The sequence below is a fragment of the Numida meleagris genome, chromosome 4 (genome assembly GCF_002078875.1).
Source record: "Numida meleagris isolate 19003 breed g44 Domestic line chromosome 4, NumMel1.0, whole genome shotgun sequence".
Taxonomy (NCBI): Eukaryota; Metazoa; Chordata; class Aves; order Galliformes; family Numididae; genus Numida; species Numida meleagris.
In genome coordinates this window covers 85,953,983-85,978,791 of record NC_034412.1, presented here as the reverse complement: position 1 = coordinate 85,978,791, position 24,809 = coordinate 85,953,983, and the positions used below count along the sequence as shown (strand labels likewise).

At 36.0% G+C, this 24,809-nt stretch overlaps 2 protein-coding genes across 8 annotated transcripts in view; both read left to right on the top strand.

Moving 5' to 3' along the window:
- The window catches only part of JAKMIP1 (janus kinase and microtubule interacting protein 1), a 137,959-nt gene extending 124,295 nt beyond the window's left edge, over window positions 1–13,664 (top strand). For all 7 annotated transcript variants that reach the window (XM_021396240.1, XM_021396238.1, XM_021396244.1 and 4 more), the window contains 3 exons: window positions 10,022–10,087; window positions 11,682–11,726; window positions 13,140–13,664. In XM_021396240.1, coding sequence (XP_021251915.1) covers window positions 10,022–10,087; window positions 11,682–11,726; window positions 13,140–13,172 — 144 coding nt within the window. In that variant the 3' untranslated portion in view covers window positions 13,173–13,664. The remainder of the gene's footprint in view (window positions 1–10,021; window positions 10,088–11,681; window positions 11,727–13,139) is intronic.
- C4H4orf50 (chromosome 4 C4orf50 homolog) overlaps window positions 13,748–24,809 on the top strand; it is a 33,716-nt gene continuing 22,654 nt past the window's right edge. Inside the window, exons 1-6 of the mRNA XM_021395515.1 lie at window positions 13,748–15,281; window positions 16,971–17,122; window positions 18,022–18,160; window positions 19,212–19,904; window positions 23,700–23,814; window positions 24,600–24,733. Coding sequence (XP_021251190.1) covers window positions 17,094–17,122; window positions 18,022–18,160; window positions 19,212–19,904; window positions 23,700–23,814; window positions 24,600–24,733 — 1,110 coding nt within the window. The 5' untranslated portion in view covers window positions 13,748–15,281; window positions 16,971–17,093. The remainder of the gene's footprint in view (window positions 15,282–16,970; window positions 17,123–18,021; window positions 18,161–19,211; window positions 19,905–23,699; window positions 23,815–24,599; window positions 24,734–24,809) is intronic.

Here is a 24,809-nt window from a genome sequence, read left to right as displayed (position 1 = left end):
TTGCCTTTGTTTATCATATGGGACCTTTATTCCTGTTACTCTGACTGTAGCTCATTTCTGTAGTAAGAAACTGTGGAAAGTGGAGAGAACCAGGCTCTGAATTAGGATAGATTAAATTACGTAGCACTGTTGGCTGTCTTCATACATGAGGAAAATATATAATAGAATCAGAATTTATTCTGATTTCATTTAAGTAATTTTAAATACAAAAAGAAACTAGAAAATCCTCGAAGAAGACCGGATTGATGCCCTCTCCATTCCAAAAATGCTTTCTGCCAATCAGAAAGGATGCGGGAGACAGATTTTATTAACGTAATCCATTAATTTCCCAGATAAGTCTTATCATAGCACAAAATTATAAGAAAAAAAAGAAGCAGAAAATACATATGTTCTCACTGCGTCATCAAAATGTGTAAAACCTTTTTTCCTCTGAGTTGCATTGTAATCACTGTACTAAGCTGAGGTGGGGAGGAGAGTTTAGTTTAGTTCTAAACTTAGTTTAGAATATTATTGGTTGAAGCCCAGTTTCACAGAGTGAAGGAAACCACCATTTCATTTCTCTGAAATGCTGAGAGCATACAAATTCCAGCCCCAAATAATTAGAATATAGCTGTAAATATTTTAACTCTATTTTCTTGAAGCCTTTACTCCTATGACCAGGCAGAATTTATTCAACAGAAATATAAACACAAAACACCACTTCTCACATTTTACTGGAAGAAGGCATAGGACAAGAGTCCTTAGCAAGAGGACAAGAGACCTTGCTGCTTCTAGGTTAAGATTGGTGGTTGCTATTCCTCCATGAGTTCTCTCTGCTAACTCATAGGCAGGACAACTTTTCCATACTATCATGTAGTACGTGGGAGAAGCAACTTGTTCACAAACGCATAGGATGGGCTGTCATTGTGTCTATATCATTCTATTAGCTCAGCTATTCAGAATACATATTTGTTGTTGTTTTTATTTTGTTTTGTTTTAGGGTTTTCACAGAAACCCATCATTTAATATTAATTTGTTGAAATATTGTTTGCCAGTGCAAAGTCGAAACCTCAGATTTGCTGCTTGATATACTAGTGATGCTCAGGTAGAACTTGGATAAATCCAGCAGTTATTCTGCTTCACTGTGTAATCTGTTATGGTTGATAAACCATTTATTTTTCACCTGGGGAGAATTGTTAAGGCTTAATGTTAAACTGTGGAGGCTCTGGAGAGCCAGAGAGATGAATTCTTACTTTATCAAATTAGAGAGGATGCTATGCTTGGTGTACCTTGCTGATGGGCATGAGAAGGTGTTGTCTTTAATTTGTCCTCTCTGGCATGTTGCCCTGTGCCATTCTGTGACTTGGTCAAAACCTCACAATTTTGTCACAGTAAGTAAGGTAGAAGTATTATTAAGATTACTTACACATCAGTGGTTGGGAAAATTCTCAGCTAATTTACTTCTTTATAGATACCATCTGTTTTAATGCTTTAATTTTAAATCTGAAGTGTTATGGTGCTGGCATAGTTCATCCCCATTTATTTGCATGCAGCTGTATGTGAAGATGAATCCATAGGGCAATCAGGGATTTTTTTGCAGTTATGAATGTTTGCAGTTGGGAAATATTCTCTATTCAGTATATGATTATTATTGGTGATGGTGCATTTTTGGTATTCACAAATGCTTTTGATGCTATCTAACTGTAATCTGTAGTCATCAAGAATACCATGACTAGGTTAATCACAGCTGACCTGTGGTATTGATTTACTACACAGGAGTGAATACTGAGTCTTTCAAACCATCATTGCTGCCATAAAAACAGCAGTACAATAACATTCTTTTAATTCCCAGAGATGAGAGTTAATTTTAGACATTTCTACATGTTTATCCTATAGTGCTTTGTTATATATGTTTTCTGTCTATTTAAGCTTCAGATCAAACCATGCCTGATTTGCTAATTGCCTTAGTGATGTTACTTCTCCGTGTGAGTGATGATAGCTGTACTGGCACAATACCTAAAAGGGTATATGAAAAATCTGCTGCTTTTGCCTTCAGTGAGGTTTGATTCTGGTTGTACTCAAACTAAGAGCAACTGCACGCCTGAAAGTAATATGAGAATCTAGAAAACTCTCATCTGTAGTTTGAATGCTGAAATCCTGAATGCCCTGTATTTCTTAGGAAGGACAGTGGGAGGCTATAAAGGCAATTCTAAAAACAGAAGGAGTACTGAAGCACATAGAAAACAGAAGGTGTAAAGAAGTGGAGGCTAAATGTACTTTCATATGCACAATTCATGTGTACATCATGATAATTAAATTGAAATTTTCTATTTAAATACAAGAATATAGGTAATAAAACTTTGGTCCTAAATAACAAAAAATATTTTTAATTCTAATAATACTCATGTGTCTGGACTGTCAATGAGTCAGGATATTGAATGTGTTTGATCTTTTGAGCTCCCATAGACTTAGCATAACCACTGTATATATTTAAGGCTTAAGTGACTTTAGTTATAGATCAAGTTTACTGGTAAATTTAAAGCCGTATCTTCATGTTCGGTATCAGCTTATAACAAACATTTATTTCAAGGGAAATGCCTTTATAAAATTCACTGGTTTGCTACTAGAACCAATGTAATTGAATGCATGTTAACTTTCATGCTGAAAGATGCATCAGTGGAGCTGCTAAAAGATTCATTCTCTTCAGGAAGCCAAATAAAGAAATTGCAAGTGTGTAATAAATATTAACAAGAACAATTCTCCTACTTGAATAATAATCAATTGGAATTTCATGGTTGAGACTACAGAACTCAGAAAAGAATTAGGTTATTACCTGCTTTTTAAAGAAATATCTTGATGACATTCCAAGAATATAGAATATAGAGTATCAAAAGTGATGTAATATATTCAAGTGGCCGAAAGTTTTTGTTCATAAAGTAAAACAAGATGGCAACAAAAATAGCTTAATTTAATGATACTAAAGTGTGCTTGCTTTTTTTCCTTATGTTCATTATGCAAAATCATATTCCAGGAATATGAAACTATTGGGAATATTTGTATTCCTGAGCCTAGGTTTCTTACAGTAGCAGATACAACAGCTTGAGTAGATGCGTGTGGCAATTGTATATATGCATTTTATTGTGTATACAATATAATCCTTAAAACAGCTGTTAAAATACATTATATTTAAATATAAAAATCATGTTATTATTTTTTCTTTAAGGAATTTTATCCATCAGCTAAATGATTTAACAGCTACAAGCATATTGGTTTATATGAATCTTTGTTTAAATTTGTACATGTACCATAGTTATGCTGTTCACATTATCAAATACCTTACATACCTGCATCTTAATATCCTTGAGATGCTGCTTAAAAGGGTGATATAATGAAACAACATTAATTCTTCTCTTTGTTCTTGATCATATGCTGGATTCAAAAATTCAGCATCTGATATAGTCCCTTCATGGTGCACATCCTGTAAATGTACATCAGCAGGAACCTTTCAAACATTTCAGAGCCGAGGACATAAGCAGCTTAGCAAATCCTCCTTTGTCTGCTTTGTGCTAAAATTATCAAATTGTTTTCTTTGATTTGCTGATGGATGTAAATCCAATAAGAGTGGGTCACAGGAACTACTAAGGTGATTTCTATATCCTCTGATTAGTAGTACACTGTTGTGTTTTCACAGCTATAGCACCATGACAAGAAGTGTATTTTGCAGGCAGATAAATTCATCCTGGTGTTGCTTCCAGTAAAACAAAGTTTGTTCCTATAGGTCTTTTACTTATACTCTCTTCTAGAAAAAAAGAATGTCAGTTCTGCAGCTGGATACTTGCATGAAGAGTCACTGTTTTGGCTGCTGAAATTTGCCACAGAAGTTGTTTTTCTCCTGGTAACATTTTCACTACCTGGCCAAACTGCTTGAGGACTTGAAGCCATCAATGGTGTTGGATCAGTACTGAAAATGGTTGGCTAGGTTGGCTAGCACTACAAGTGAATTGGATAGGACAAAAGACATAAATAGAGAAGTTCCATTTCGTTTACAGCACATCCTGTGTGCTGGATTTTGTGCATTGCTATCCAATAAGCAGGAAACATCAGAATTCTCAAAATGTGTGTTTGCTACCAAGAAGAAAGCTGAGAGAGATGAGGTAAAAAACCTGAATGTGTGAAATGAACTACGCAATTGCTCAGAGGAATGGGCCAGTTCTCATCAGTGTTTGAGGTATCATAGAAGAAAAACTAAGAAATTAAGAAATCTACATGTTTTTGTTAGGTGGTTGGGAAGATTTGCACCTCGGTTAGCGAGGCGCTTCTTTACACTTCAGATCTCTCTTTGTAATGCAGAATTTTCTGAGATGCCAGACTCTCAGAACAATGACAAATCATCAGTGTGTTGATTTATTACCTCCAGAAGAAAAATGAAGGCTCTATGATGGAAATCCAGGGCTCACTGAGCTCAGTGGAAGGATTTCCATTATTAAGTGCTCCTTTAGAACAGATAGTGTATTCATGGAAAAGATACTTAATATAGATGGATTGCTAATACCAATTGTGCATACATGCTTTGTGCGTACTATGTGGGAATGTAATCAATTTTTTTTTAATTAAGCAGTTTTTTCATGCTTGTTAAAGCATTCCATAATACGAAGTAACTGAAGTGCAATATGCACTTTTACTACTAGCTTTCTTATCTGTTCTTCTTTACTTCACAAGGCAAGCTGAGTTTTTAAAGCCTGTACTAATACAATTTATCTGTTTCTGAAAGTTGAGTAACATTTCCAGGCAAATATCCATCATCTTGCTCTTTGCATTTCACATGAAACTTGATTCCTCAGATGGTGCTTGTCTCCTTGAGGTTGCTGTACAGCCATGGGAACCAGACCATACTAAAAATTAAATAAATTTCCCTTTTGAAATCAACACCTAGCATATTTAACTGGTTCTCCACTGGCAGTGCATTAACATCCTTCCACTGAACCTCACCTCTGATTTGAAAGGTCTGCAAGGAACCAGCTGCCTTTATCTCAGTTATGTGCTCTTTTCATATCTGTGCTGGCTACTTACTGTTATGAAGTGTTTTCACAGAAGTACTGAGGCATTGTAGAACTGTCTATGTTTTGCAGAAAGCAGCAAGATATAGTAATGTTATGTACTCCCATCTTGGTGCCTCAGCCTTCCCCTCAGCTTAGAAGAGTTGAGCGTCTGAATTTCCCTGCTATTACTGGAAGATAAACAAAGGCACTTGCCATCCAAGTTAACCAAAGTGCATAACTGCTTAAGTGAATAACTACACTTCAAGAAGTGCATCCTGTTTCCCAGAAGGATGAACTTTCCATCATGAGGTGAAAGAAAATGATGGTTATGTGTATTTAAGAGAAATCTGCACATTAAGAATCTTTTGCCGGAAAAAAATATTCAGTTGGCTGCTTGTAGGCAGTTTGACAGCCCTGAGTGTTTGATAGCTCAGCAAGCATGGAACTGGAGAGGAAGGGTATTATATGACCATTGCAGAGGGTGTGCACTCTTCATACAAGTTGAAATGACTGATGTTAAATTTCCTTTGTACATCTCTGTCCAGTGTAATAAATTTGCACACAGTATCATGCTAGGGGTATTTAATCAGACTTTCCATCATATGCTTATCACTAAACTACTGACTTCAAAGAATATTTATGCTTTAGGTGCCCTAACTTTCTGAATGTTCTCTCTTACCTTACTGTTAGTCTATCAGGCTGAGTGCTGCCCTCCTTTGCCAAAGTATGTATAACTACTGCTAAAAATAATTTATAATGGATCTTAAAAGTCTATTCAAATTGCAGTTAAGTAATAAGTAAGGCACATATTGCACATCTTCAGCATGCTTTTTCTGTGACTGCCTGGAAATGAGAATGGATTTCCAAGAGGAGCCTCACTGCTTTACTATTGCAGTATAGCCTGGCTGGTAGAGCCATCTGCTGTTACCTCGGGATGGCAGCAGGCTAGCAGCCTCTGCTTCTGGCTGCTCGCAAGGCCCTGAAGAGAAGTGGCAACAAACTTCACTGCTAGTGGAACTATAATTTATCAAGTAGGTTCTTTCTGTACTAAAATGGATGCTTGGGAGACCTCCATGCAGGTGAAGTGGTAACAGGCTATTCACAAATCTGCCCGTCCATCATCCTGAAGTTTTGTGAGTTTTTTCTTTGCTATTGCAAGATGCATGTCAGATTTGTATTCAGAATTTTGGCAGGTTGGTTGTGAGTGCGGGTGTGGAGCACAGTATTGAGAATCCATGCCTTAGCACAGCACTCTTCTCTTTCATGGTTACGTTCTCATTGCGCTGTTTCTGTTTGACTGTGGCTCTTCGTTTGCCAAAGCGATTCCTTTGCATGGCCATGTGATTTGACAACACAATGTTGTTCTCACAAACCCTGCCAGTCCCAGGAAGCACTCATGGGGTTACTAGGCAGCTATTGACTGTAGGAACATGGGAGCTGCTGGAACTGTAGAAACTACTGTGGATTTTTACAGCCTTGTTCAAGCAAAAAGCCAAACGGATCTTTATACTGAAATATTTATACCCCCATATGACACAACTGGAAATTGTGACTTATTTATCATCAACTTAAAGTTGAAGCATGACAGTAGATAGAATTTCTTGATAACAATAAAATATTTCTGCATGATTTGTTGTCACAACTGTGCTTTTGCAAACATAAACAAATCAGAGTTCATTGAAAACAACTAATCAAGTGCTGTGAAGACCTAAGAATGAGTCCACAGATTCTTGATTGTGAATACTTGCAAATAAAAGGAAGAGTAGATAAAGATGTAAGCATTCGTACTGAATATCAAGCAGTTTTGCCTTTGGTCTTAATTAGTATGTGTAATTTTTTTCTGTAATTTCCTTCTCAGTGGTTTAATATAACTCTTGACTGAGGAACACTTGTTGCTGTTTCTAGAAGATAGTCTTTTTAAAGCTATGTTTATTTCATGTACCTCGTGTATTTTTAAGGTCATATTCTGCAAATTGTTATCTTAGTATGGTCAAGATAATAGTATAAATGCAGGTATGCTTGAAGAGGAAATATGATTATTTTGATGTTTTAGCTACTTTATGCAAATTTAAATCTGTGTTGATGTTGTTGAGTTTTTTTTTTCCTGTTGCAAAGTTATTTCTGTATTTTTAAAGGCATCTCTTGAATTAAATGGAGATAGGTAATGAATTGGACCAGATTTTTCTGAATATATAAATTAATAGCTGAGCTAGGCTGACCATGTGCAGTCACAGGATGTTAACTGCAATAGTTACAGCCACTTCATCCCCCTGGATAATCCTCCCACCACACTCCAGGACAACATGAGCAAGCACGTGCAAATAAACAGCACCAAGCTTTTATACAATGGTGGAAAATTCCAGCCCACTGTTGTTTTTAGAACAGACTCTGACCTGTAGATTTGAATTCTACTTCCTGTAGAAAAGGTACAAGATACTGTTCAATTGAAGTTTAAGTCTTCTGTGTTCCACCACCATTGCCTTTTCCATTCATATAAAGGGAATAATGGCTATTTAAACACTTGTACCCTAACTTCCACGTGTCATTCTTAGGGGACAAATTTGGAACAGGTCTCTATATATATGTATATGTGTATATGTATATACTTGTATATATTTGCCCTACAGGTGATATCCACCCTGTTTATGTCTGCCCTACTGATACACATCTTGTCACTTAGAAGATTTTCTGTAAATAGATTTTCACAGCTAAGAAATGCAGCCTTATATGTATACCTTTTTAATTTCTAGGTTGCCTTGGTATTTAAACTGATTCTTAGAAAAACGTAATTCTTTTCACCCTAAGACTGTTCTCTAATGTAGTCGCACCAAGCTTAACAGTTATGAAGGGTTATAGGTGAGAACTGCAAACCAGAAAACTCTGCCCTCAATTTTAGAACTATTCTGAATAACTGGAGAGAGTAACTGAATAGCTGTAATCTTCTGGAAAGATTAAAAATTCATGAGGGAATAATAACATCTCATTTTTTACTTAATTAACAGAATTCCCTAATCTGAAAAATGCTGTCTAATTCTAATTAAAATGTTCTTATATAAAAGAAAACTTGCTCGAAACCCTGGGCTGAGAAAGCAGCTGGATGTTTGGGGTTTTTTAGTGTTCTTACTTTTTGGGGAGAATAGTTCTCCACATGTATTGTAAAAACATCTCACACAATGAATCCTGAAGGTGAAAAGGATGTTTAAAGTTATTCCTTCTTTCCACTCAACTCACTGCAGTCTAATTTTATCACAGAGCATGACTTCGACCACAGAGAGTTGAATTCTGTCACTCAGATCTGGGATGCGGTTGTAAATAGGAATCAGCAGAACTGAAATTAGTGAGAGAGAAATAAAAGTGTAACCTAATAGAGTGGAGAACTCAGAGGTGATTACATCTTCCTGGCTCATGTCCTGTGGCTTCTCGCGGGCTTGTAATATTCCTGCTACATACAGTATATGAAAATGATCGCTTGAGAGATAGAAATGCCATGAGCCGGGAGTAGATGAAGTATAAATCAATTCAAAGGTAATAGAGGAAAAGTGAAATTAATACAGCTGTGCTCCAGGCATTTGTTACTGTCAGCAAGGCTGCATGCACTTGTGTCATGTGAGGGCAATCTGGTTTGTGCATTTATATTATCTGGGGAAATCTCTGAGCAGTGAAGCGTGATATGGTGGGGGTTTTGGTTAACTTATTCCAACTGCACAATGTTCAAAACAGTCATCGAAACAAAGTCTTTTCTTTTAAAAAGCGATGTATCAATATTATCAAAACTACTCCTTGTCACCTGCCTGCAATATATTTGTGGAGAATAGCCCTGGGCATGCTGAGTTGTGGGGTGGATGTACCTCATCTTTTGGGATATCTCCAGATTAGAGTCAAAAAGTTGAAGCCTGAGTGGTATGGTTCCTAAAGCAGTACTAAATAGTCACGGGATCAGTTGCTGCTGCTGGGTCTGTTGTGGGCTGCTGTGAGTGTGTGGCATTTCCCACCACTGGAAGTCCTTGAGTTGAATGCAGGTGATTGATTCAAATCTTCAGTTGATCTCACTGATACTTTTTATAAGTACTGATTGATTGCTTTTCTGAAAGATACACTGTTCAAATATATTTGAGAGTAATAAAATTACTTGGATGTGGTGCAGCAGCTCCCACATTAGATTTATTGGTAGATTAGTAGGAGATCCCAGGTTTCTACCTGTAAAAAGAGATCATGAACTTCATAAAGTCTACGGAAAGTACAATATACTAATCATACTAATAAAATGCATCCTCTTAGTCTAGAAGCCCAGTAAATTTATTAAAAAAAAAAAGAAAAAAGAAAAAAAGAGGGAACTTACAGAAAGGAAATAAGGGGGGCAGAAATAAGATGTGTGGACCCAACAACAATCATATTTTTGGGGATGCTTTGAACAAAGAAGGTCCTTAAAACTGGGGAGAGCTGTAATGGAGACATTCTCTCTGACACTGGTGGGAGGGTGTCCTCATAATAGGATGGTTTGAATGTCAGAATGGCATCTTGGTGGTGGCTTGAAAATCTAAGCATGCTTTGTTTTTCTGACATTGTATAAATATCTCAGAAGCGTAGTCATGTTTTAGAGGATAGGGAAGTAGAGTGTTAAACGTAATAGTGTCATACGCTTACTCTGCAGGTAAGTAAAAATACCTTCTGGTAGTTGCAGAGAAAACAGTTTTGTTGTACTTCTTGGAATTTTGGTGCTAATTGGCCTTATCTCTGTGTATATCTTACAAGTATGATTGATGAGTGGTGAGTTTAGACTTCCTGGTAGTAAACATGATGATCTGAAGATACAGCTAGTTTAAAATGCCACGGTTTCATGGAAACATGGAGCAATCCTGCGATCTGCACATCTAATATAACTGAACAGGAAGTTCTATGCTAACAAAGGGTATTTATTCTCATTTTAAGCTATTTAACATCTTCTTGATTCATATGTTTTCCAAAGTAGATACTATAAGATATATTTCACTTTTTTGTTCCAGAGGATTCGAGAACTAGAAGATAAAATAGAACTTCAAAAAAGGCAACTTAAAGAAATTGAGGAAAAGGTAAATAAATACCTCAGTAACAAAGATTTTTCCCCTCATACTAACTAACTTTTCCCAGTTACCCTGATGTTAACAGTATTTAACCTACTCTCAAGAGATCCATTTTAATACAAGAAAGATCAAATTTTAGTTCAAGTCCTTACTGCATTAAATGAAGCTCTATCCCTCATAAACTCGTCATCATTTGCTGTTTGGGTTTTTCTGCCAAGTAGAAAAAGGAAACAAGGCATCTGGAAAGTCATTAGACATATTTTTTTCTGTGATTTAGGTCAAGTAACAGCATTATGATTTGTTACTTGACAGAAGAGGCTATCTTCATCCTGCTCCGTGAATAATGCTTAGCAAATCTCACAAATGTGAAACAATTAGTAACATCAAGAGATTTTATTTCTGCCAAAACATAAGCCATTACAGTTTCTAGCATAGGTACTAGATGAGACAACTTGTGGTAAACTGGAAAATAGCAGTTAGCATTATCTGTGCTGGCTCTTATGTGCGATGGATGGACAAAAGTGCTGGAAAAGAAACAGCATAATCACAGGCTAATCAGAAAGCTGGTAATGAGTTAAAATTTTTAGTGTTTTCTGTCTTAATGTTGCATTAACAGGAGACTTCTCAAGACTTTATCATTTTCTGATATCCTTCTACTAGATGAGTGGAGGGCTTTCTTCTACCTGTATTATGTTTACATTTTTTCTTTCTTAAGATGAAATCTCATTCAGAATTTGAGTAACTGAAGGAAATTTGTGTTGTCAGAAAATCAATGAATGATACACTTCTACCTCATTGTTCTTCAGAAGGTTTAATATGTAAGTGAATAGACAATGACATTTACATGACACTGACACTGAGCAAGATGACTTCCTGTGGAGGGAAGTCCTTTCTTTTGAAGGAATGGCAGTTTTTATAATGGAACCCATGTGCCGGTTGTAGCTATGGGCAGCACATTGATTATAGTTACCCCATTGTTAGTATGTCTTTTTATTTTCTCTTAGGAGGTTATTCAATTTTTAAGTTTTATGCAAAATTCTTTCAAATCAGAAGGTAAGAGAGGCAGTGTTTTTGCCCTGTAGATTCTTCAGCAAACTGTCTTACTTTCAGAAACTATGCAGAACAATAATCTAAAATCTCAGTCTCATTCTACCAGCCAATACATGAGGAACAAGTGCTGTTTAAACATGTTGTGCTTTTCTCATAACTGAGTCTCTGGCCTTTACGTTGCATATAGTTTTTGGCCTTGTCTGGGTAAGTTTTGGTTCAGCAAATCTTTCAGGCATGTAATGATGAGTATGTACTTGACTAAGTCACAGAGCTAAGCCTGATTTTTTGGAATTTTACATAATCTACAGATGTTACTGTTGGCAAAAGCTGTCCTCAAATAATGAATTTTGCACACTCATACCTCTTTTCAGAGTCAGACTAGTGTACTGATCTTTCAGATCAAATCAATTAATATTAATATAAATTAACTGCTGTAAAATTATGTCATTGGATTTCATATGACATACCTTACATCTTCTTTCTTTTCTTTTTTCCTCATTTTCTTTTGATCTTATTTTATAGTTTTTGTTCCTTTTTTTGTTTTTTTCACTAGCATTCATTCTGTGGCCTTGATGACACAACCAAGCCAAGACATGTGGTTGGTATTCTTTATATTATTTTGTAGTCACTTTTTAGCTCTTAGGTTTTGCTATATTTTGAGAATCATCTTTGTAGCACTCTGAAACCCTGGGAAAGGGTTTACTGATTTTGCTTGCACGTACAGGAAGAGTCACCTGTAAGATCCAACTTCGATGCTTTCACTTACATTCCCAGGCTTCTGCAGAAAATCATTTGTTTTTCAACAAGAATTGATTTTGCATTCTAAGATACTGAATGTCTGTACTGCAATGGATTCTTCTCAATTCTGTAGAGCAGGTACATTTTAGTATTGAAGTTCAACAATTGCTGTCGGATCTTGTCTCCTGTCTTGCAGAATGGACAGGTGGTGAAGTGTTTGGTTTTCAGTTTTGCTTTCAAAAAGTCCTGTAAGCATGCAAAAAAGAGATTCGTTTTACTTTCTTAAAATCCTAGAAGCCATGAAATAAATTAGGAAGAAATAACTTGATTTTCCTATTATAAGATGATGTGAAGAAGTATGACTGACCTTCTTTGTGCCCATGCAACACAGTAAGGATGAGGCTAAGAAATCTGTCTTCCTTTAGATATAACCACAATTCCCACTGCCCCTTTCACAGTGCAAAGGACATAATTAATTTATATAGCTATAGCAGCACTATAGCTACAGTGGCTTACCTTTCACGCAGAACAAGAAAGAAATAGAGATTAGAATAAAGTAAGTCCTTCTCATCTGCCATGAAGCAATGTAAGTAGCATGCTCCCTTTCAGTGAGGATGATAACTTCACAACCTAAGTGACAGAGGATTAAGGTATGGTTTAAAACTACTGATTCTTTTAAACTGAAAATGATACCATGTTTTTAACTTTTTGTAATTTTTTAAATCTTTTCCTTCTTTGAAATCTGTCCTGAATTATGTTCCTGGAAACTGTTTGTAATAAGAGATTGTTGTCAACTGAACTGTTTACAAACTGTTATCTAGTACTACATGATTATGCATGATGATGAAAATCCATCCAAAAAAAATTATTGTTTTTACCTTAAATTAAGCCTGAACCTGTATTATCTTTTGCCCAGATCACAAGTACTTTTGAAAAATCTGTCCTCTCTTATCATGGCTTCTTTTGGAACTTTGTTCAGCCTAGCTCTCATGTTCCTGTGGATGCTCTTGGGAACCAGCTCAAGTCTTCCATTGCTAGCATTTCTGCATAGGTTTTTTATTTTGCAGTGAAATAATGCTGGTGGGTGCAATGTAACCCAAGAGTATTACAGATCTGCTGCAAGCGCTGTAGCTTACTTAGGGTTGTTAGCTAACATTACACTTTTAGGAAGACTTTTTGATGGGATGAATGTCAATATTTTTTTCTATGTTAATTTTGTCTATCTGAAGCTGAGAATACATTTTTCCTTTTTTTTTTTTCTTTTGTTATACAGGTTATTAAAAGAACATATGGAGTGAACAGCTGAGTCCACATGCAAAAATATAGAAAATATTTATTGAGCAGCTTTAAATCGGTGCATTTTTTTCATAAAACTGTTTGCATAATACTTGAAGCTGCAAAATATTTGAACTTAAAATTAGACATTTTTTAAAGCTATAGCTTCAAGCTGGAATGATTTGATAATCAAACAGGGACCAGCACATCATACACACTGAAAAAAAGTACAAAGAGAATTTACACTCACACACCAATCAAACACTGGAAAAAAAAAAAAACAAGTGCAATTACTGGATGCTATGTGAACTGTTCTCTACCAAATAGTTTTCTTACAGTACTGAGATCTTTGTCTCCATACTGCATGCTTTCAACAAATGTCGTTTGCATTTCACACAGATAACACAAAATCTCCTTTTTAGTATCCATATAAAAAACATAAGTGTTTGACAATAAATTCTCTGTGGTAAATATCTGACAGGTAAAAAAAAAAAGCAAAAAAACAAAAAAAAAAAACCAAAAACTGTTCTGAGTTGAAAACAAAGAAAGATTTGGAGCCCCACAGTGACAAAATTCATATCAAATTCATAAGTTGGAAATTCACAGATGGAGAAGATATAGGTTTTGGAGAAAAGGCAAGATGGTAGATTGAACAAGGAAATCTTTGAAGTGGGTAAGAGCTGCATAGTAGAAGTAAATTTTTGAATGTTCCTGGAAAATTAAGGCAATAACTTGTGAAGATAGCCCGGAAGATTGTGAGACGGACTGAGAGGTCAGGAAAACAGAATGCATGGTGTGCTGTCCTCAGTTATCTCTTCCGGAAGAAAGAAAGACTTGAAGATATGGATGTGTAGAAGAATGTGATAAGCAGATAAGCATTTGGAAAGAAATATTTGGAAAAATTTTATCCTCACAGAAGAAAGTTGACGTTAGCCACTAGGAAGAAAAAATGGCACAATCGCAACCAGCAGGGTTGGATACACACAGTCAAGGACATTAACCACCTGAACTGCAAGGAAAACTTCTAGTGAAGCTCAGATTGAAAAAATGAAAGTTGAAAACAGTTATTTAAGATGGAGAAAGGTCAGAAAAAAAAAATTAGGTTTTTTCTTCAAGGAGAGGAAAGCAAGTGCTGTTTCAGGGCTGGAAAGACATTGTGAAGAAATAGGTAATTTTTAATTGTTTCTGGAATGTAGAGGCAAGTTGACAATATTATTAAAAGCACAATATTTAAAGATAACTTTCTCCTTAGAATTTTCTGGAAAATCTTCCCTATTAAAAAGGGCTGTGTAGAAGACTACAGAGACAGGTCTGCTCCCATGGACATGCTAAAACTCAAACACAAAAGTAGAGTGGAATAAGATGGTTATGGTAATACATCAGATAAAGTGAAAGTTGTAATTGAAAAAAAATAAGGCAAAGAACAATCAAGGCAACACAAATAAAGTTGAAGAACAGATTTATCATAGCAACTGAATATCTCCCTGTTGGAGGTACAGGAAGCAGCTTCAGAAGAAGCCAGATCTCTCAAATATTTTAGGCTCTGAAGTAAGATCAGAGATGAAAAATTACCAGCCAAGATCATCTATCTGCTGAAGTAGCTGGAGCACTTGACAACATTAATTCAGCCAGATGTTGCAAACTAGGGATCATTTGAGGGTCTGAATAACCCTGTTTCCTGACACAAAGCACAATTAAAGTTAGAATCTTTAGAGTTTTTTTGGAGAAAGAATTTGTTGCTTAAAATGTTTTATTCAAAAAGGAACAAGCATTCACAGAATGTGTTTTCAAACAGAGATATTTTGTGTTTTAGTTGAAACTTTTTGGCAGTATGATGACAGAATGTGGAAAAATGAGATCTTTAATGTGACGGGAAAAGTTTTGTCTTTAGTCTGAAGAGAGACCATAACAGTGGTAATCAGAGCTTTGGATAACCAAATCAGAAACTGATGATGTGACAGAAATTGGAAAGAGATTGGATTGACTTGGGGAAGAAGTCCTCTTCTACCAGACATAGCTTTGCTCATCATTTCTGTGGAAATTAAACTAGAAGCATAAACATAAATGGTCACTCAGCATGTGACTGCAACGTTAAGTGCTCTGCAAAGACAGGAGATGGTCTTGTTACAAAGCAGAAAAGGTATGATCAGTTTTATTTTCTTTTATGTGTTTTATTGCATTGTAATTCATGTGACAGTTTCCTAAAAAAAAAAAGGAAAAAAAATCCTAACCTGTCCGATTTTAATGAAATTTCCCATATAACATTCATTATATTTTTATCCTATCCTGAACTAACAGATTTGTACTTCTGGAAAACTGCGTGTATCATTTCGGTCTTACTATCCATTGCATGTTGCTGTCAGCTGTAAAACTGAGAACAGGCTTAAGGTACTCAGGCTATGCAGGATGCCGCACCTGATTGAAAATTGTATTAATTTGGCTTCTGATGTAAACTGTTAACATGCAGAGCAATTGTGTCCATAATTACTATAAATTTCTTTTGTAGTAGTACACAGGGTTGCCCATTGTAGGAGAGCAAGATGTTTATTCACTTCACAGATAATATTTACAGAGAAATTCTTAGTGTTTCAAGGAGCTCTAAGCAAAGGTACTGTTCCATTTGCCAGGGAAAAAAAATGTTTATATTTACAGGTCTTGGGAAACCATGGTCTCTGAGGAGAGACTCGGGCTGGTAAGTCTAGACAAGATGACAAAAGGGTTTGAACTTTGTTATCCATATGAATTTACAGTTTGTTTGCCTTTCCATGCTTCTAGCTTTTAAATATCAGTTTCTCAAAGGACTGGGGAGTGGCTGCATTATTTCAGGTCTAGGTCCTTACGTAGCTGACATAAAGCCAAAGGGTGATACAACAAGGCAAAATACCACCATTTTCTGTAATTCACCATATATGGGGGTAGCTCATATGAAAACATGGGCAGTAAAAAACTGTTTATTCTTTTTGCAGTGATTTAGTGCTATTTTCTTCAGCGGCAAAAATAAATGTTACTTTTTCCTTTTTCTTCTTGGTGAAGATTTTAAGTAAAAGAAAAAAAGCAAAAACAACAAAATATGAAAGCGAACAATAAAACACACACAAAAATTAATTGCATTATTTTGTTAAGAAGTCTGAACTTCAGTAGCTGTCTTACTATTACAGGTCCAATTTCAAATCTATAAAAATTGGTTCACGAAGTGAAAGCCATGGTGTTTCTCAGGTATGAGTTATAGGATTATTCTTTACTGAAAACAGTTTGTGTAAATGAAGGTGAACTGTGGACTGAGGAACTTTTAGAGCCATTGCTGAAGGAGGCAAAGGAAAAGAAATAAACAGACTGAAAACTCAAGCTTGAAAGTTCTTTTTAGGCATTAATCTTTTGTCTAAAATAATAAAAATATCAAAGATTTATCCAAAATAAGATCTTATGTGATAAAAGTACTCCATGTTATCAGCTGCTATAGTTAGTAGAAAATTATCCCCTTTTCAAGAGTTCGATACTTAATTCCTTCATGAATTAATCTAATTGTATCTTTTATAAAGATCCGCAACTCCTTTCATACGCGAATTACTTTGAGGCTAGTGAAATGTGACTCTCTCGTAAATAATATATGTTTTCAGAATTGCGGACTGTTAATTTGATCTTTGGAGAGGCTTAGACTCTTATTGCATACTCAAACTGCGATACATTGAGAACCTAAAAGATTATTTTCATCATGGATCCTTCATCTGCAAGAGAACAAGAATTTTGTTACTGTATCAAAATGCTCAGTAATGAAGGATTTGATATTCTGAATTTTAATGTTAACATTGGTACTTCTTGGGTTTTCCAGGATTTAGAAGATGCGGGTATACCTGATGAGCAAGGAAACAATGCTGGACAAGAGAATTTGAATCTCAGAATAAAAGAGCTGGATAAATTGGAGCAAAAACTGAAACGCACTTTAGAGGACTGCATGGAATCAGATTCTGTGCTAAGGAATAGGTAAATAAAACCTTTTTTTTTTTTTTTTTTGTAATGGATGTCAAGAGATACATGCAAAACTAGCAAATAAATTCTAAGGGACTTTAGAGTGTCTAACAAAATGATATAAATGTTTTATGTATCTATCAGAATCGAAATACACTATTCGAATTTTTGTTTTTACTATTTAAATCACTTTTGTAGCATGATGTAGAATCTGCTAGTATGTAACCGGACAGCTTTCTCAGGATACTTCATCTTTAAATATTCATAAGGTGTAAATTCTGCTTGCAGAGTATATCACTTTTCTTTTAAGAGTTGATTTTGGAGCAGAAAGATGCACTTATGCTTAAATTTAAAGCTCTGTGCTGTTTAAAAAAAATTCTTGTTTCAGAAAGATGCATGTTGCTTAGTATGTTAATGCTAATCATTACTACAGCTAAATAAGCATTAATTATGTAGTTGACTAGAAGAAGATCAAGTTTTTAGTGCCTAGCAGTTGCCCTATTCTTAACAAAGCTAGAGACCTGAGACTTAACTAGATAATAGAATTTGAATTTCCTAGCCATGAGTCTAGCAAAACCCTGTGATTGGATAGGTGTAGAGACCATAGATGTATAACACACAAAACTTCAGTGAACGTTATCTCAGTAAATGTGGTTATTTATGGTTTTCAGATTCAGAGTGAGAATGAACGTCAACATTGTCTTTAACATCTTTGATAGTCTCCAGTGAAACTTGCAAACTCCAGTAGACTCTTTTTGGTAATGTTTATTAGTAGTAATCAAATAAGTGTTACTATCTTATTGTTGAGAGAAAAAAATGGGAAAATAAAAATAAACTGATGTATTGCTGATGACAGCTTATCCATCTGAACTGTACTGTTTACTCAGCAAAGATCTTTGTTCTCAATACACCAGGATGAAAGAGCTGGAGCTGTCACACAAAACACTTCTTGAGATGATTGATCAATTGAACATGAAGGTGCACCATTTTGAAAATGCAAATGTGCGTGTTAAAGGGAAACTACGAGATGTCTGGGAGGAGTTGATGAACTTGGTGAGGAGGATATTGTTTCAAATGACCTAGTTTAAGTTCTCTTTAAAGTAGCAGTTTATAAGTCAATCTCCTCTCCAGTGACCTGTCTGTTTTTGGGCAATATATCATCTCAGGCTTTCATTTTTTGTAAAACCAGAGGAATCAGAAGAACTCTTTTCTTTTGTCCCTCACTTTCTGTTTCTCTAATGGTTTTGACGGCATAGACATTATTGCTGACATTTGAGGCATTGAACTTTGGGATATATGCTCCAAAGTGAACGCATTCTTTTTCCATAAGTCAGCCTTTATTCTTCTGGCCCCATATTAAATCATTTTTTTCATTCTCCACCATATGTGTTACAGCAGCACAACACAATCATGACAACCTGTTTTCTGTATAAAATGCAGCTGCTCAGCTGCAGGGAATACAGCAGTGTCTCAATGCTTCAGTCTTGCTTAAATGTTGCTATTATGACACTGTGATACTGGTGGCTCTAAACAAGGGCAGCATGTGAATCATGAAAGCATTCTCTGCCTTTCACTGACCTCTTTCACCTCTGTATGTCTTTGTGTTCAAGCACAGTTTGGTGCAAACCAAAATACTAAAGTCTTTCTGAAACTGATTCAAAAGGCATCTGTTCCTTTCTTCTTTTACTATGGGCTTATAAAAGGAGCTGACAGATGACAGGTATGGGGAAGGGCAAAGGGCAAAAACTTGGTCTCTTATAAAAGTGTGTGTTCTCTTTTATTCAGTATAACCATGGCTTCTCTGTCTGTAACATCTCAGTGCTATACCAAGATCAGTGTCAGGGATATGTTACTGTATTGTTCAGAGCTGGTTGTATACATTTCAGTTCAAAGTTTCTTTTGAGTTAATATTTCTTGTAGAACATGCAAAAGAAAGTGGGCAGTTTTTGGTTTGGAGTGTTTTTCTTGTTTTGTTTTGTTTTTCCTATTTGTTATTCCTGAGTTTTCAGGGGAGAAAAGGCGTAGAATTACTGCAAAATTAAGAAAAAAGGTAAGAGAAGATTTGATTTGATATTGTTAACTGTACAAATCACCAAAATTTTAGGTTGAAAACCAAGAGAAGTCAGAGAAGAAACAAAAAGAGAAATTACATTGGCTTCAGGAGCAGCTGAAGACAAAAGAAAATGAAGTAAAAAGCCAGTCTGAGTATTTTGAGCACTACAAACAAAGGCAGAAGCAACAGACAGCAGTGCTAAGAAAAAGGGAATGTTACCTTCAGGGTGAGATGTTTAGACTGGAAAAGCAAGTGCTAGATCTCAGTGCCCATATTGCTCTTTTGACATCTGAGTTAGGAGAGGGAATGGCACAATGTCTCGAAAAGAAGCTGGAATCAGCATCCAAAGGCACTCAGGGCTATAAACCTAATACGCAACTCATGGAATTGCAGAACTACATTGCAAATGTGGAGCATGACATGAAAAGCCATTTTGAGTCATTTCAACAAAATCTGAAGTTCTTAAGGGATAAAGAGGAGGACAACAGAAGAGAAAGAGCAGACCTGCTGACTCAGCTCCAGTGCTCCCAGGACACCGAAGACTTTCTCAGGAGAAAATTGGAAGAATCTTCTCATCATGTTTATAATCTGAAACTATCTGAAATCAAACTACAGGAACAAGTGAACAAGCTTTTGGATGAAAACAAGGCTTTAAAATATCAAGCTAGGATGAGGTTAAAAAAGAAGGAAGGAAAGGACTCACAGGCTACAAGACCAGAAAGTACAGACAACGGTGCTAGCCTGGTAAGTAAAAGTAAGGCAAAGTACAATAAAGTTTTATCTTTGTATCACCCTAGATTACACTTTTTATTAGGTGTACAGTGGAGATGTAACCCGAGGCTTTTTCCTTCCTATATTTGTTTCCTTTATTTCTGTTGATGTATTAAAAGTTCAGTGTCTAATTCACACCAACTGGAATCAGCAGCTTGAGTTTCAATGCATCACTGCTTGTATTAGGTATATAATGAAGGCACTTCACAAATCTTATTTCCTTAAGTTTTCAAGTGATGTGCCCAAGGCAAAAGGTCTCTGTTGGCACCAGAATTTGAGCCCAGGAAAACTTCTAAGATGTCTATCTCATGGACACCATTCAGAAGAAGAGTGCATGTATGGTTGGGTGAGTATTCACATCTTATTCATGCCCGGATGCTGAAGGAAAAAAGCACAGCTGGGAAAAAATCTTGCTCACGAGATTTTCTGGATAATGGAGCACAAAGGAAGATAGATACTATATTCAAGTCTATGAGTGAGATGAGATATTCAGTGGTTTGCAGCTCCCCAGCATTGTGATGTGCTCTGAATACACTGAATAGGATTTCTTTGCTACCAGCAGTTCACTCCAGCAATGCCTGGGAAAGCTCTGCATATGCTGTAATATGACATTCAGCTTCTGCCAGTTCATTTTGCTGACAAAGAATAGTTTAATGGAGAGGACACAAACAAGGTTTTATTTATGCACTGGGATAGATGGTATTTTTATTCTGAGGATTGTTAAATAAAGCGAAATCAGTTTAGCCTCATGCTCAGCTACCCATTGAGATTGTGACCTGATATTTCTAGAACTCTCCTGATATTATCTACAGTTAACTGAGAGGTAATGAACACGAACAAAACCTCTTTAGTATAGGAGGACAAATACAGTGTGAGTACTCTCAGGACTGCGAGAGGGTAGAGAGGACCCTCTGTCCATAACAGTTTAAAAGAAATCAAGATGAAGTTTTTAACCTAGTACTTGAATGCATCTTTACAGACATAGTGATTTGGTACCATTTCTAACTCTTTAGTGCCAAATAAGTGAGAGAAAGGATGTTAAGATCCTTCTGCAGTAACTGACAGCATGCCTGACCTCTAATGTAGAGCTCAGAAGTTGTGTTGCCACTTTTCTCCCTAGCTGTACTGGGTTGGCAGAAGGACTTGCAGCTGTTCTTATTTTTATACTTAGCCTGAACTGTTGCTACAGGTGCTTTACTTAGTGACTTCACTTTTTCTTAAGAATGAAGGTTTGAAAATGTCCCAGGCTTGAGATACATTTAGAAAGAGTTGCACTGAGTTGTATACAGGTACCACAACCAAGTGCACTCTGAGGGAACTGCCAAGGTAAAATCAGGAGGGATGGTGGCTTTCAGAGGCAGAGAATAAGTAGTGAAGAATTACTTCAAAAAAACTGAGAAAGGGAGAAAGTAAATATTGAGTTGAAGTTGAGCAAGATGACTAACTGCTTGAGACTAATGCAGAAAGTCTTCAAGAAACAGGACCGTATCTCTTTCATTCTGTTCTGTACCATGGTGAAAAGTTTTTTCTTCTTCACCAAGTTTTCTAACCATTTCTTTTCCAACTATTAATGTATAGCTGTGTTGTCTTAGAAATTTACTGAGTTAGCCAGTATATGGTGTAAATGAACACGCCAAAGTATACATTAAGCCAGCGTATTTTGTTCTGATGCACAGTAGGTTATGTTCCTTGCTGTGTTTTATAGCATCAGCAGCAGCAAACCTTGTACCTTGCACACTGCCAGTTGTATTTTCCTTTGCTTTCAACACTGTTACAGAGTCACCTGGATTTTTCCAGTAGAAAATTGTGCCTTGAAATAATTGGGAAGAAAAATTCAATTTCCATGCTAAAAGGAAGAGGGAGACCTCTGGTGTTGTATTGTAAAACTGAAGAGGGTTTTTCCCTTCAACTCATAATTTAGTTGCATAGAATAGTATAGATAGAATAGAGTTTCCTAATCTCATTACACTGGTCTTGTAGTATTAAATCCAAAATAGTTACAAAAAAAATCCTATTTAAGCTCATCATACTCCATCACCAGCTATAAAGAAGAGGAATTATATGCATAACAAGAAAAAATTTCATGCTTTTCTGGAAAGTTTCTGATATATCAGTTTTCACTGAGAGAGCAAATGGGATCATATGCCCATTCTGCAGCCAGGAAAAAAGCAGTTTGTGAAGACAGGCTTATCAGACCCATGTGAAGTACAAAAGATCTGAGATTCCTCAGTAAATACTGTGTCAAACGACAAGTTTATCAACAATACTTGAAAACTAGGCCCTGATCATTATTGTATATTAATGCAGTGTTACTGGACCCAATTGGGTGTTTTGCTCTGGTACTGTGAAAGTGAACTGAATCTCATGGAGGCATATAGTCACATAAATCTCATAAGAAAATTAAATTTCCAGAATTCCAATGTTCCAACTGCAGATTATTCCTGAATGAAAAATGCACAAAAAAGTAGCTAGTACCTTGTGCCTATGTCTTTATTTATCAGACAATTTCTAGGTGTGCACACTGGGGTTCTATTCAAGATCTTGGTGAAGGAAAGTTAAATAACACCAAGCAACACACTTTTCTACAGCTATCAGATGAGAGTCAAAGGTTCGATTTCATTCTATGATGTTCCTGGCATTCAAGCATTGTACCTTTAACATCGTTTTGTATAACAGTCTTCTAACAGAACCCCGATATTAATAAAAAAAGTGTATCTGGGAGGAAATAGAGGCAAACTTGTATGAAAAGAATGAGTGTGTTCCAAGGAATTAATATTAGCTTCATTATCACTTAGAAAAAAAAAAAAGGAATCAATCTGGAATTATTGTGGTTTCCACATAAATCATGCCACCCAGACAAGATATAACAGGGAACAATAATGCAGGATATGGTTTGGGTTGAAATGAAAATTACACTCCTTGGTTATTGAGAGGAAAACCAAGTGGCATTTGCAGACTCATTTTGAAGTCGCTGCTTTTTCCATCCGCATGTAACTATAAAGCTGCAGCTCAGTCCTGATCGGCTGAGGTTTTTTTTTCAGCTGGCATTTGATGCAAAGCAGTGTGGGAAGACAAAAATGACTCAGTTGGCTTAGTTTCTGTGCTGAAGCTGGTCTGGCTACAGCCTCAATTACGTTTTTGTTGAGGAAATCAAACCTGATTATTCTATTCACTAAAAATAAGCATGGCACATGTGAAACATGATCTGCAGTGTATCAGGCATTGAGGGTATCTGCTTTGCACCAGAAATTGTCCTAGCATCCAAATTCAATCAGATTCTGAAGATAGATGTTGAGAAGAAGATCTGAATTTTATAATTAAATAACTGACTGAAGATAACTTTTTTTTCCTAACAACTATTCTACTTTTACTGAAAAGCTATTCCAGTATTCCAAATATCTAACTTTGTAGCCTGCAGAGAACTGTTAAGTCTCTTTCCCTTTGTTAATAGACAGCATATCAATTACACTCTGCCCTGCTAGTGTTCTGTGCTCCAACATATTGTGCATGCTTGTTACTGAGATACTCTTGCTTAATTAGCTGTAGAGTCTTAAGGAAGCGTGAGGGTGAAGTCTAACAATCATGATGTTTACTGAAAAATATTGGAATGAGAAAAGTATATAAACTAGTAGCAATTACGATTAAATAATTGGTCTTTTGAATGTTGTTAGAAAATAATTAAGGAAAGTTGTGTGCCTGTGTGCCTTCATATTAGGAACAGTGTATTTATAACCTGCTTTTTATTTTCTTCCTCCTTTTCCCATTAAGAGCAGAGACCTAGACAAGCAAGATGTTCAAAACCAGAAAAGAGGAAAAATCTCAGATCAACAGAGAAGCAGAGCTGCTCAAACTCCAGTTGTGATGCTGCATGCCATGGAGTATGGTATGAAAATGGGCTGCAACTTTTTATTTCATTTCTGTGCAGCAAAAGTGAGGATTACTCCTTTCATGTGGTGTGCATGACTTAAAATGTAAAACACCTCCAAAAACCACATCTGGAAACAGTATCTCGAGAATGTAGAGGAATAACGATTCACTTGTATGACATGAGGATTTAGATGCGAGCTTTCTCAACAAATCCTGCAACTGCCAAGAGAATGTAGAGCTGAGAAATTAGGCAATACTTCTCAAGTTTAGACTGAAGTACAGTGTTTGGGAACACTGTGCAGCTGTCAGATTTATTTTTTAAACTAAACATTACATGAAAGCTCTGATCTTGGCAAATTGTAAAGAGTTAATTTTCCAACTAAAATTAGTGTGAACTTTATGGCGAATTTCAGTTTATGCAAACACAGACCTACACCAAATATTTTAGCTCTTAGGTTTAACCTTTAAGTTTAACACATAAGTTGTCCTCTACTCACTGTAATGAGATGTATTTTTTATTTTTAAAGGCTTTAAGAACTCAGAGTGGGGGAACAATCTCCAAATATACCTTAATTTGGAGCTTAATATTTATCTTTTCTTATAAAATATGTTTTCATGCTTAATGTATTGCTTGTTTCTGCATCACTCATGATATTTCCTTTTGCTAGAGAAGGTAGTTTGGGGCATACTCTTACTAAAATGCTTTCCATACAAAACATCTGGTCAGAAATTCTGTGGTTTGTTTTTCATGTAACTGTCTTTTGAGTGTTCTTACACTTACCCAGTGCTTTACCATAACAGAAACACTGGGATACAGCTGTGATGGGCCTAAACAGACAAAAAAAATACCAGAAGAACTTCTGCCAGTTTTGGAACACAATTCTAGCACCTTTGCAAATGCTGCTGAAGAACTTGATTTAGCTGAGATCAAACTGGTAAGAAGTTCCTGCTGTTCTCATTAGTTTTGTGAGCACAGTGAATCTGCAAATTTTGAGTTAAAAAGAAGAGTTG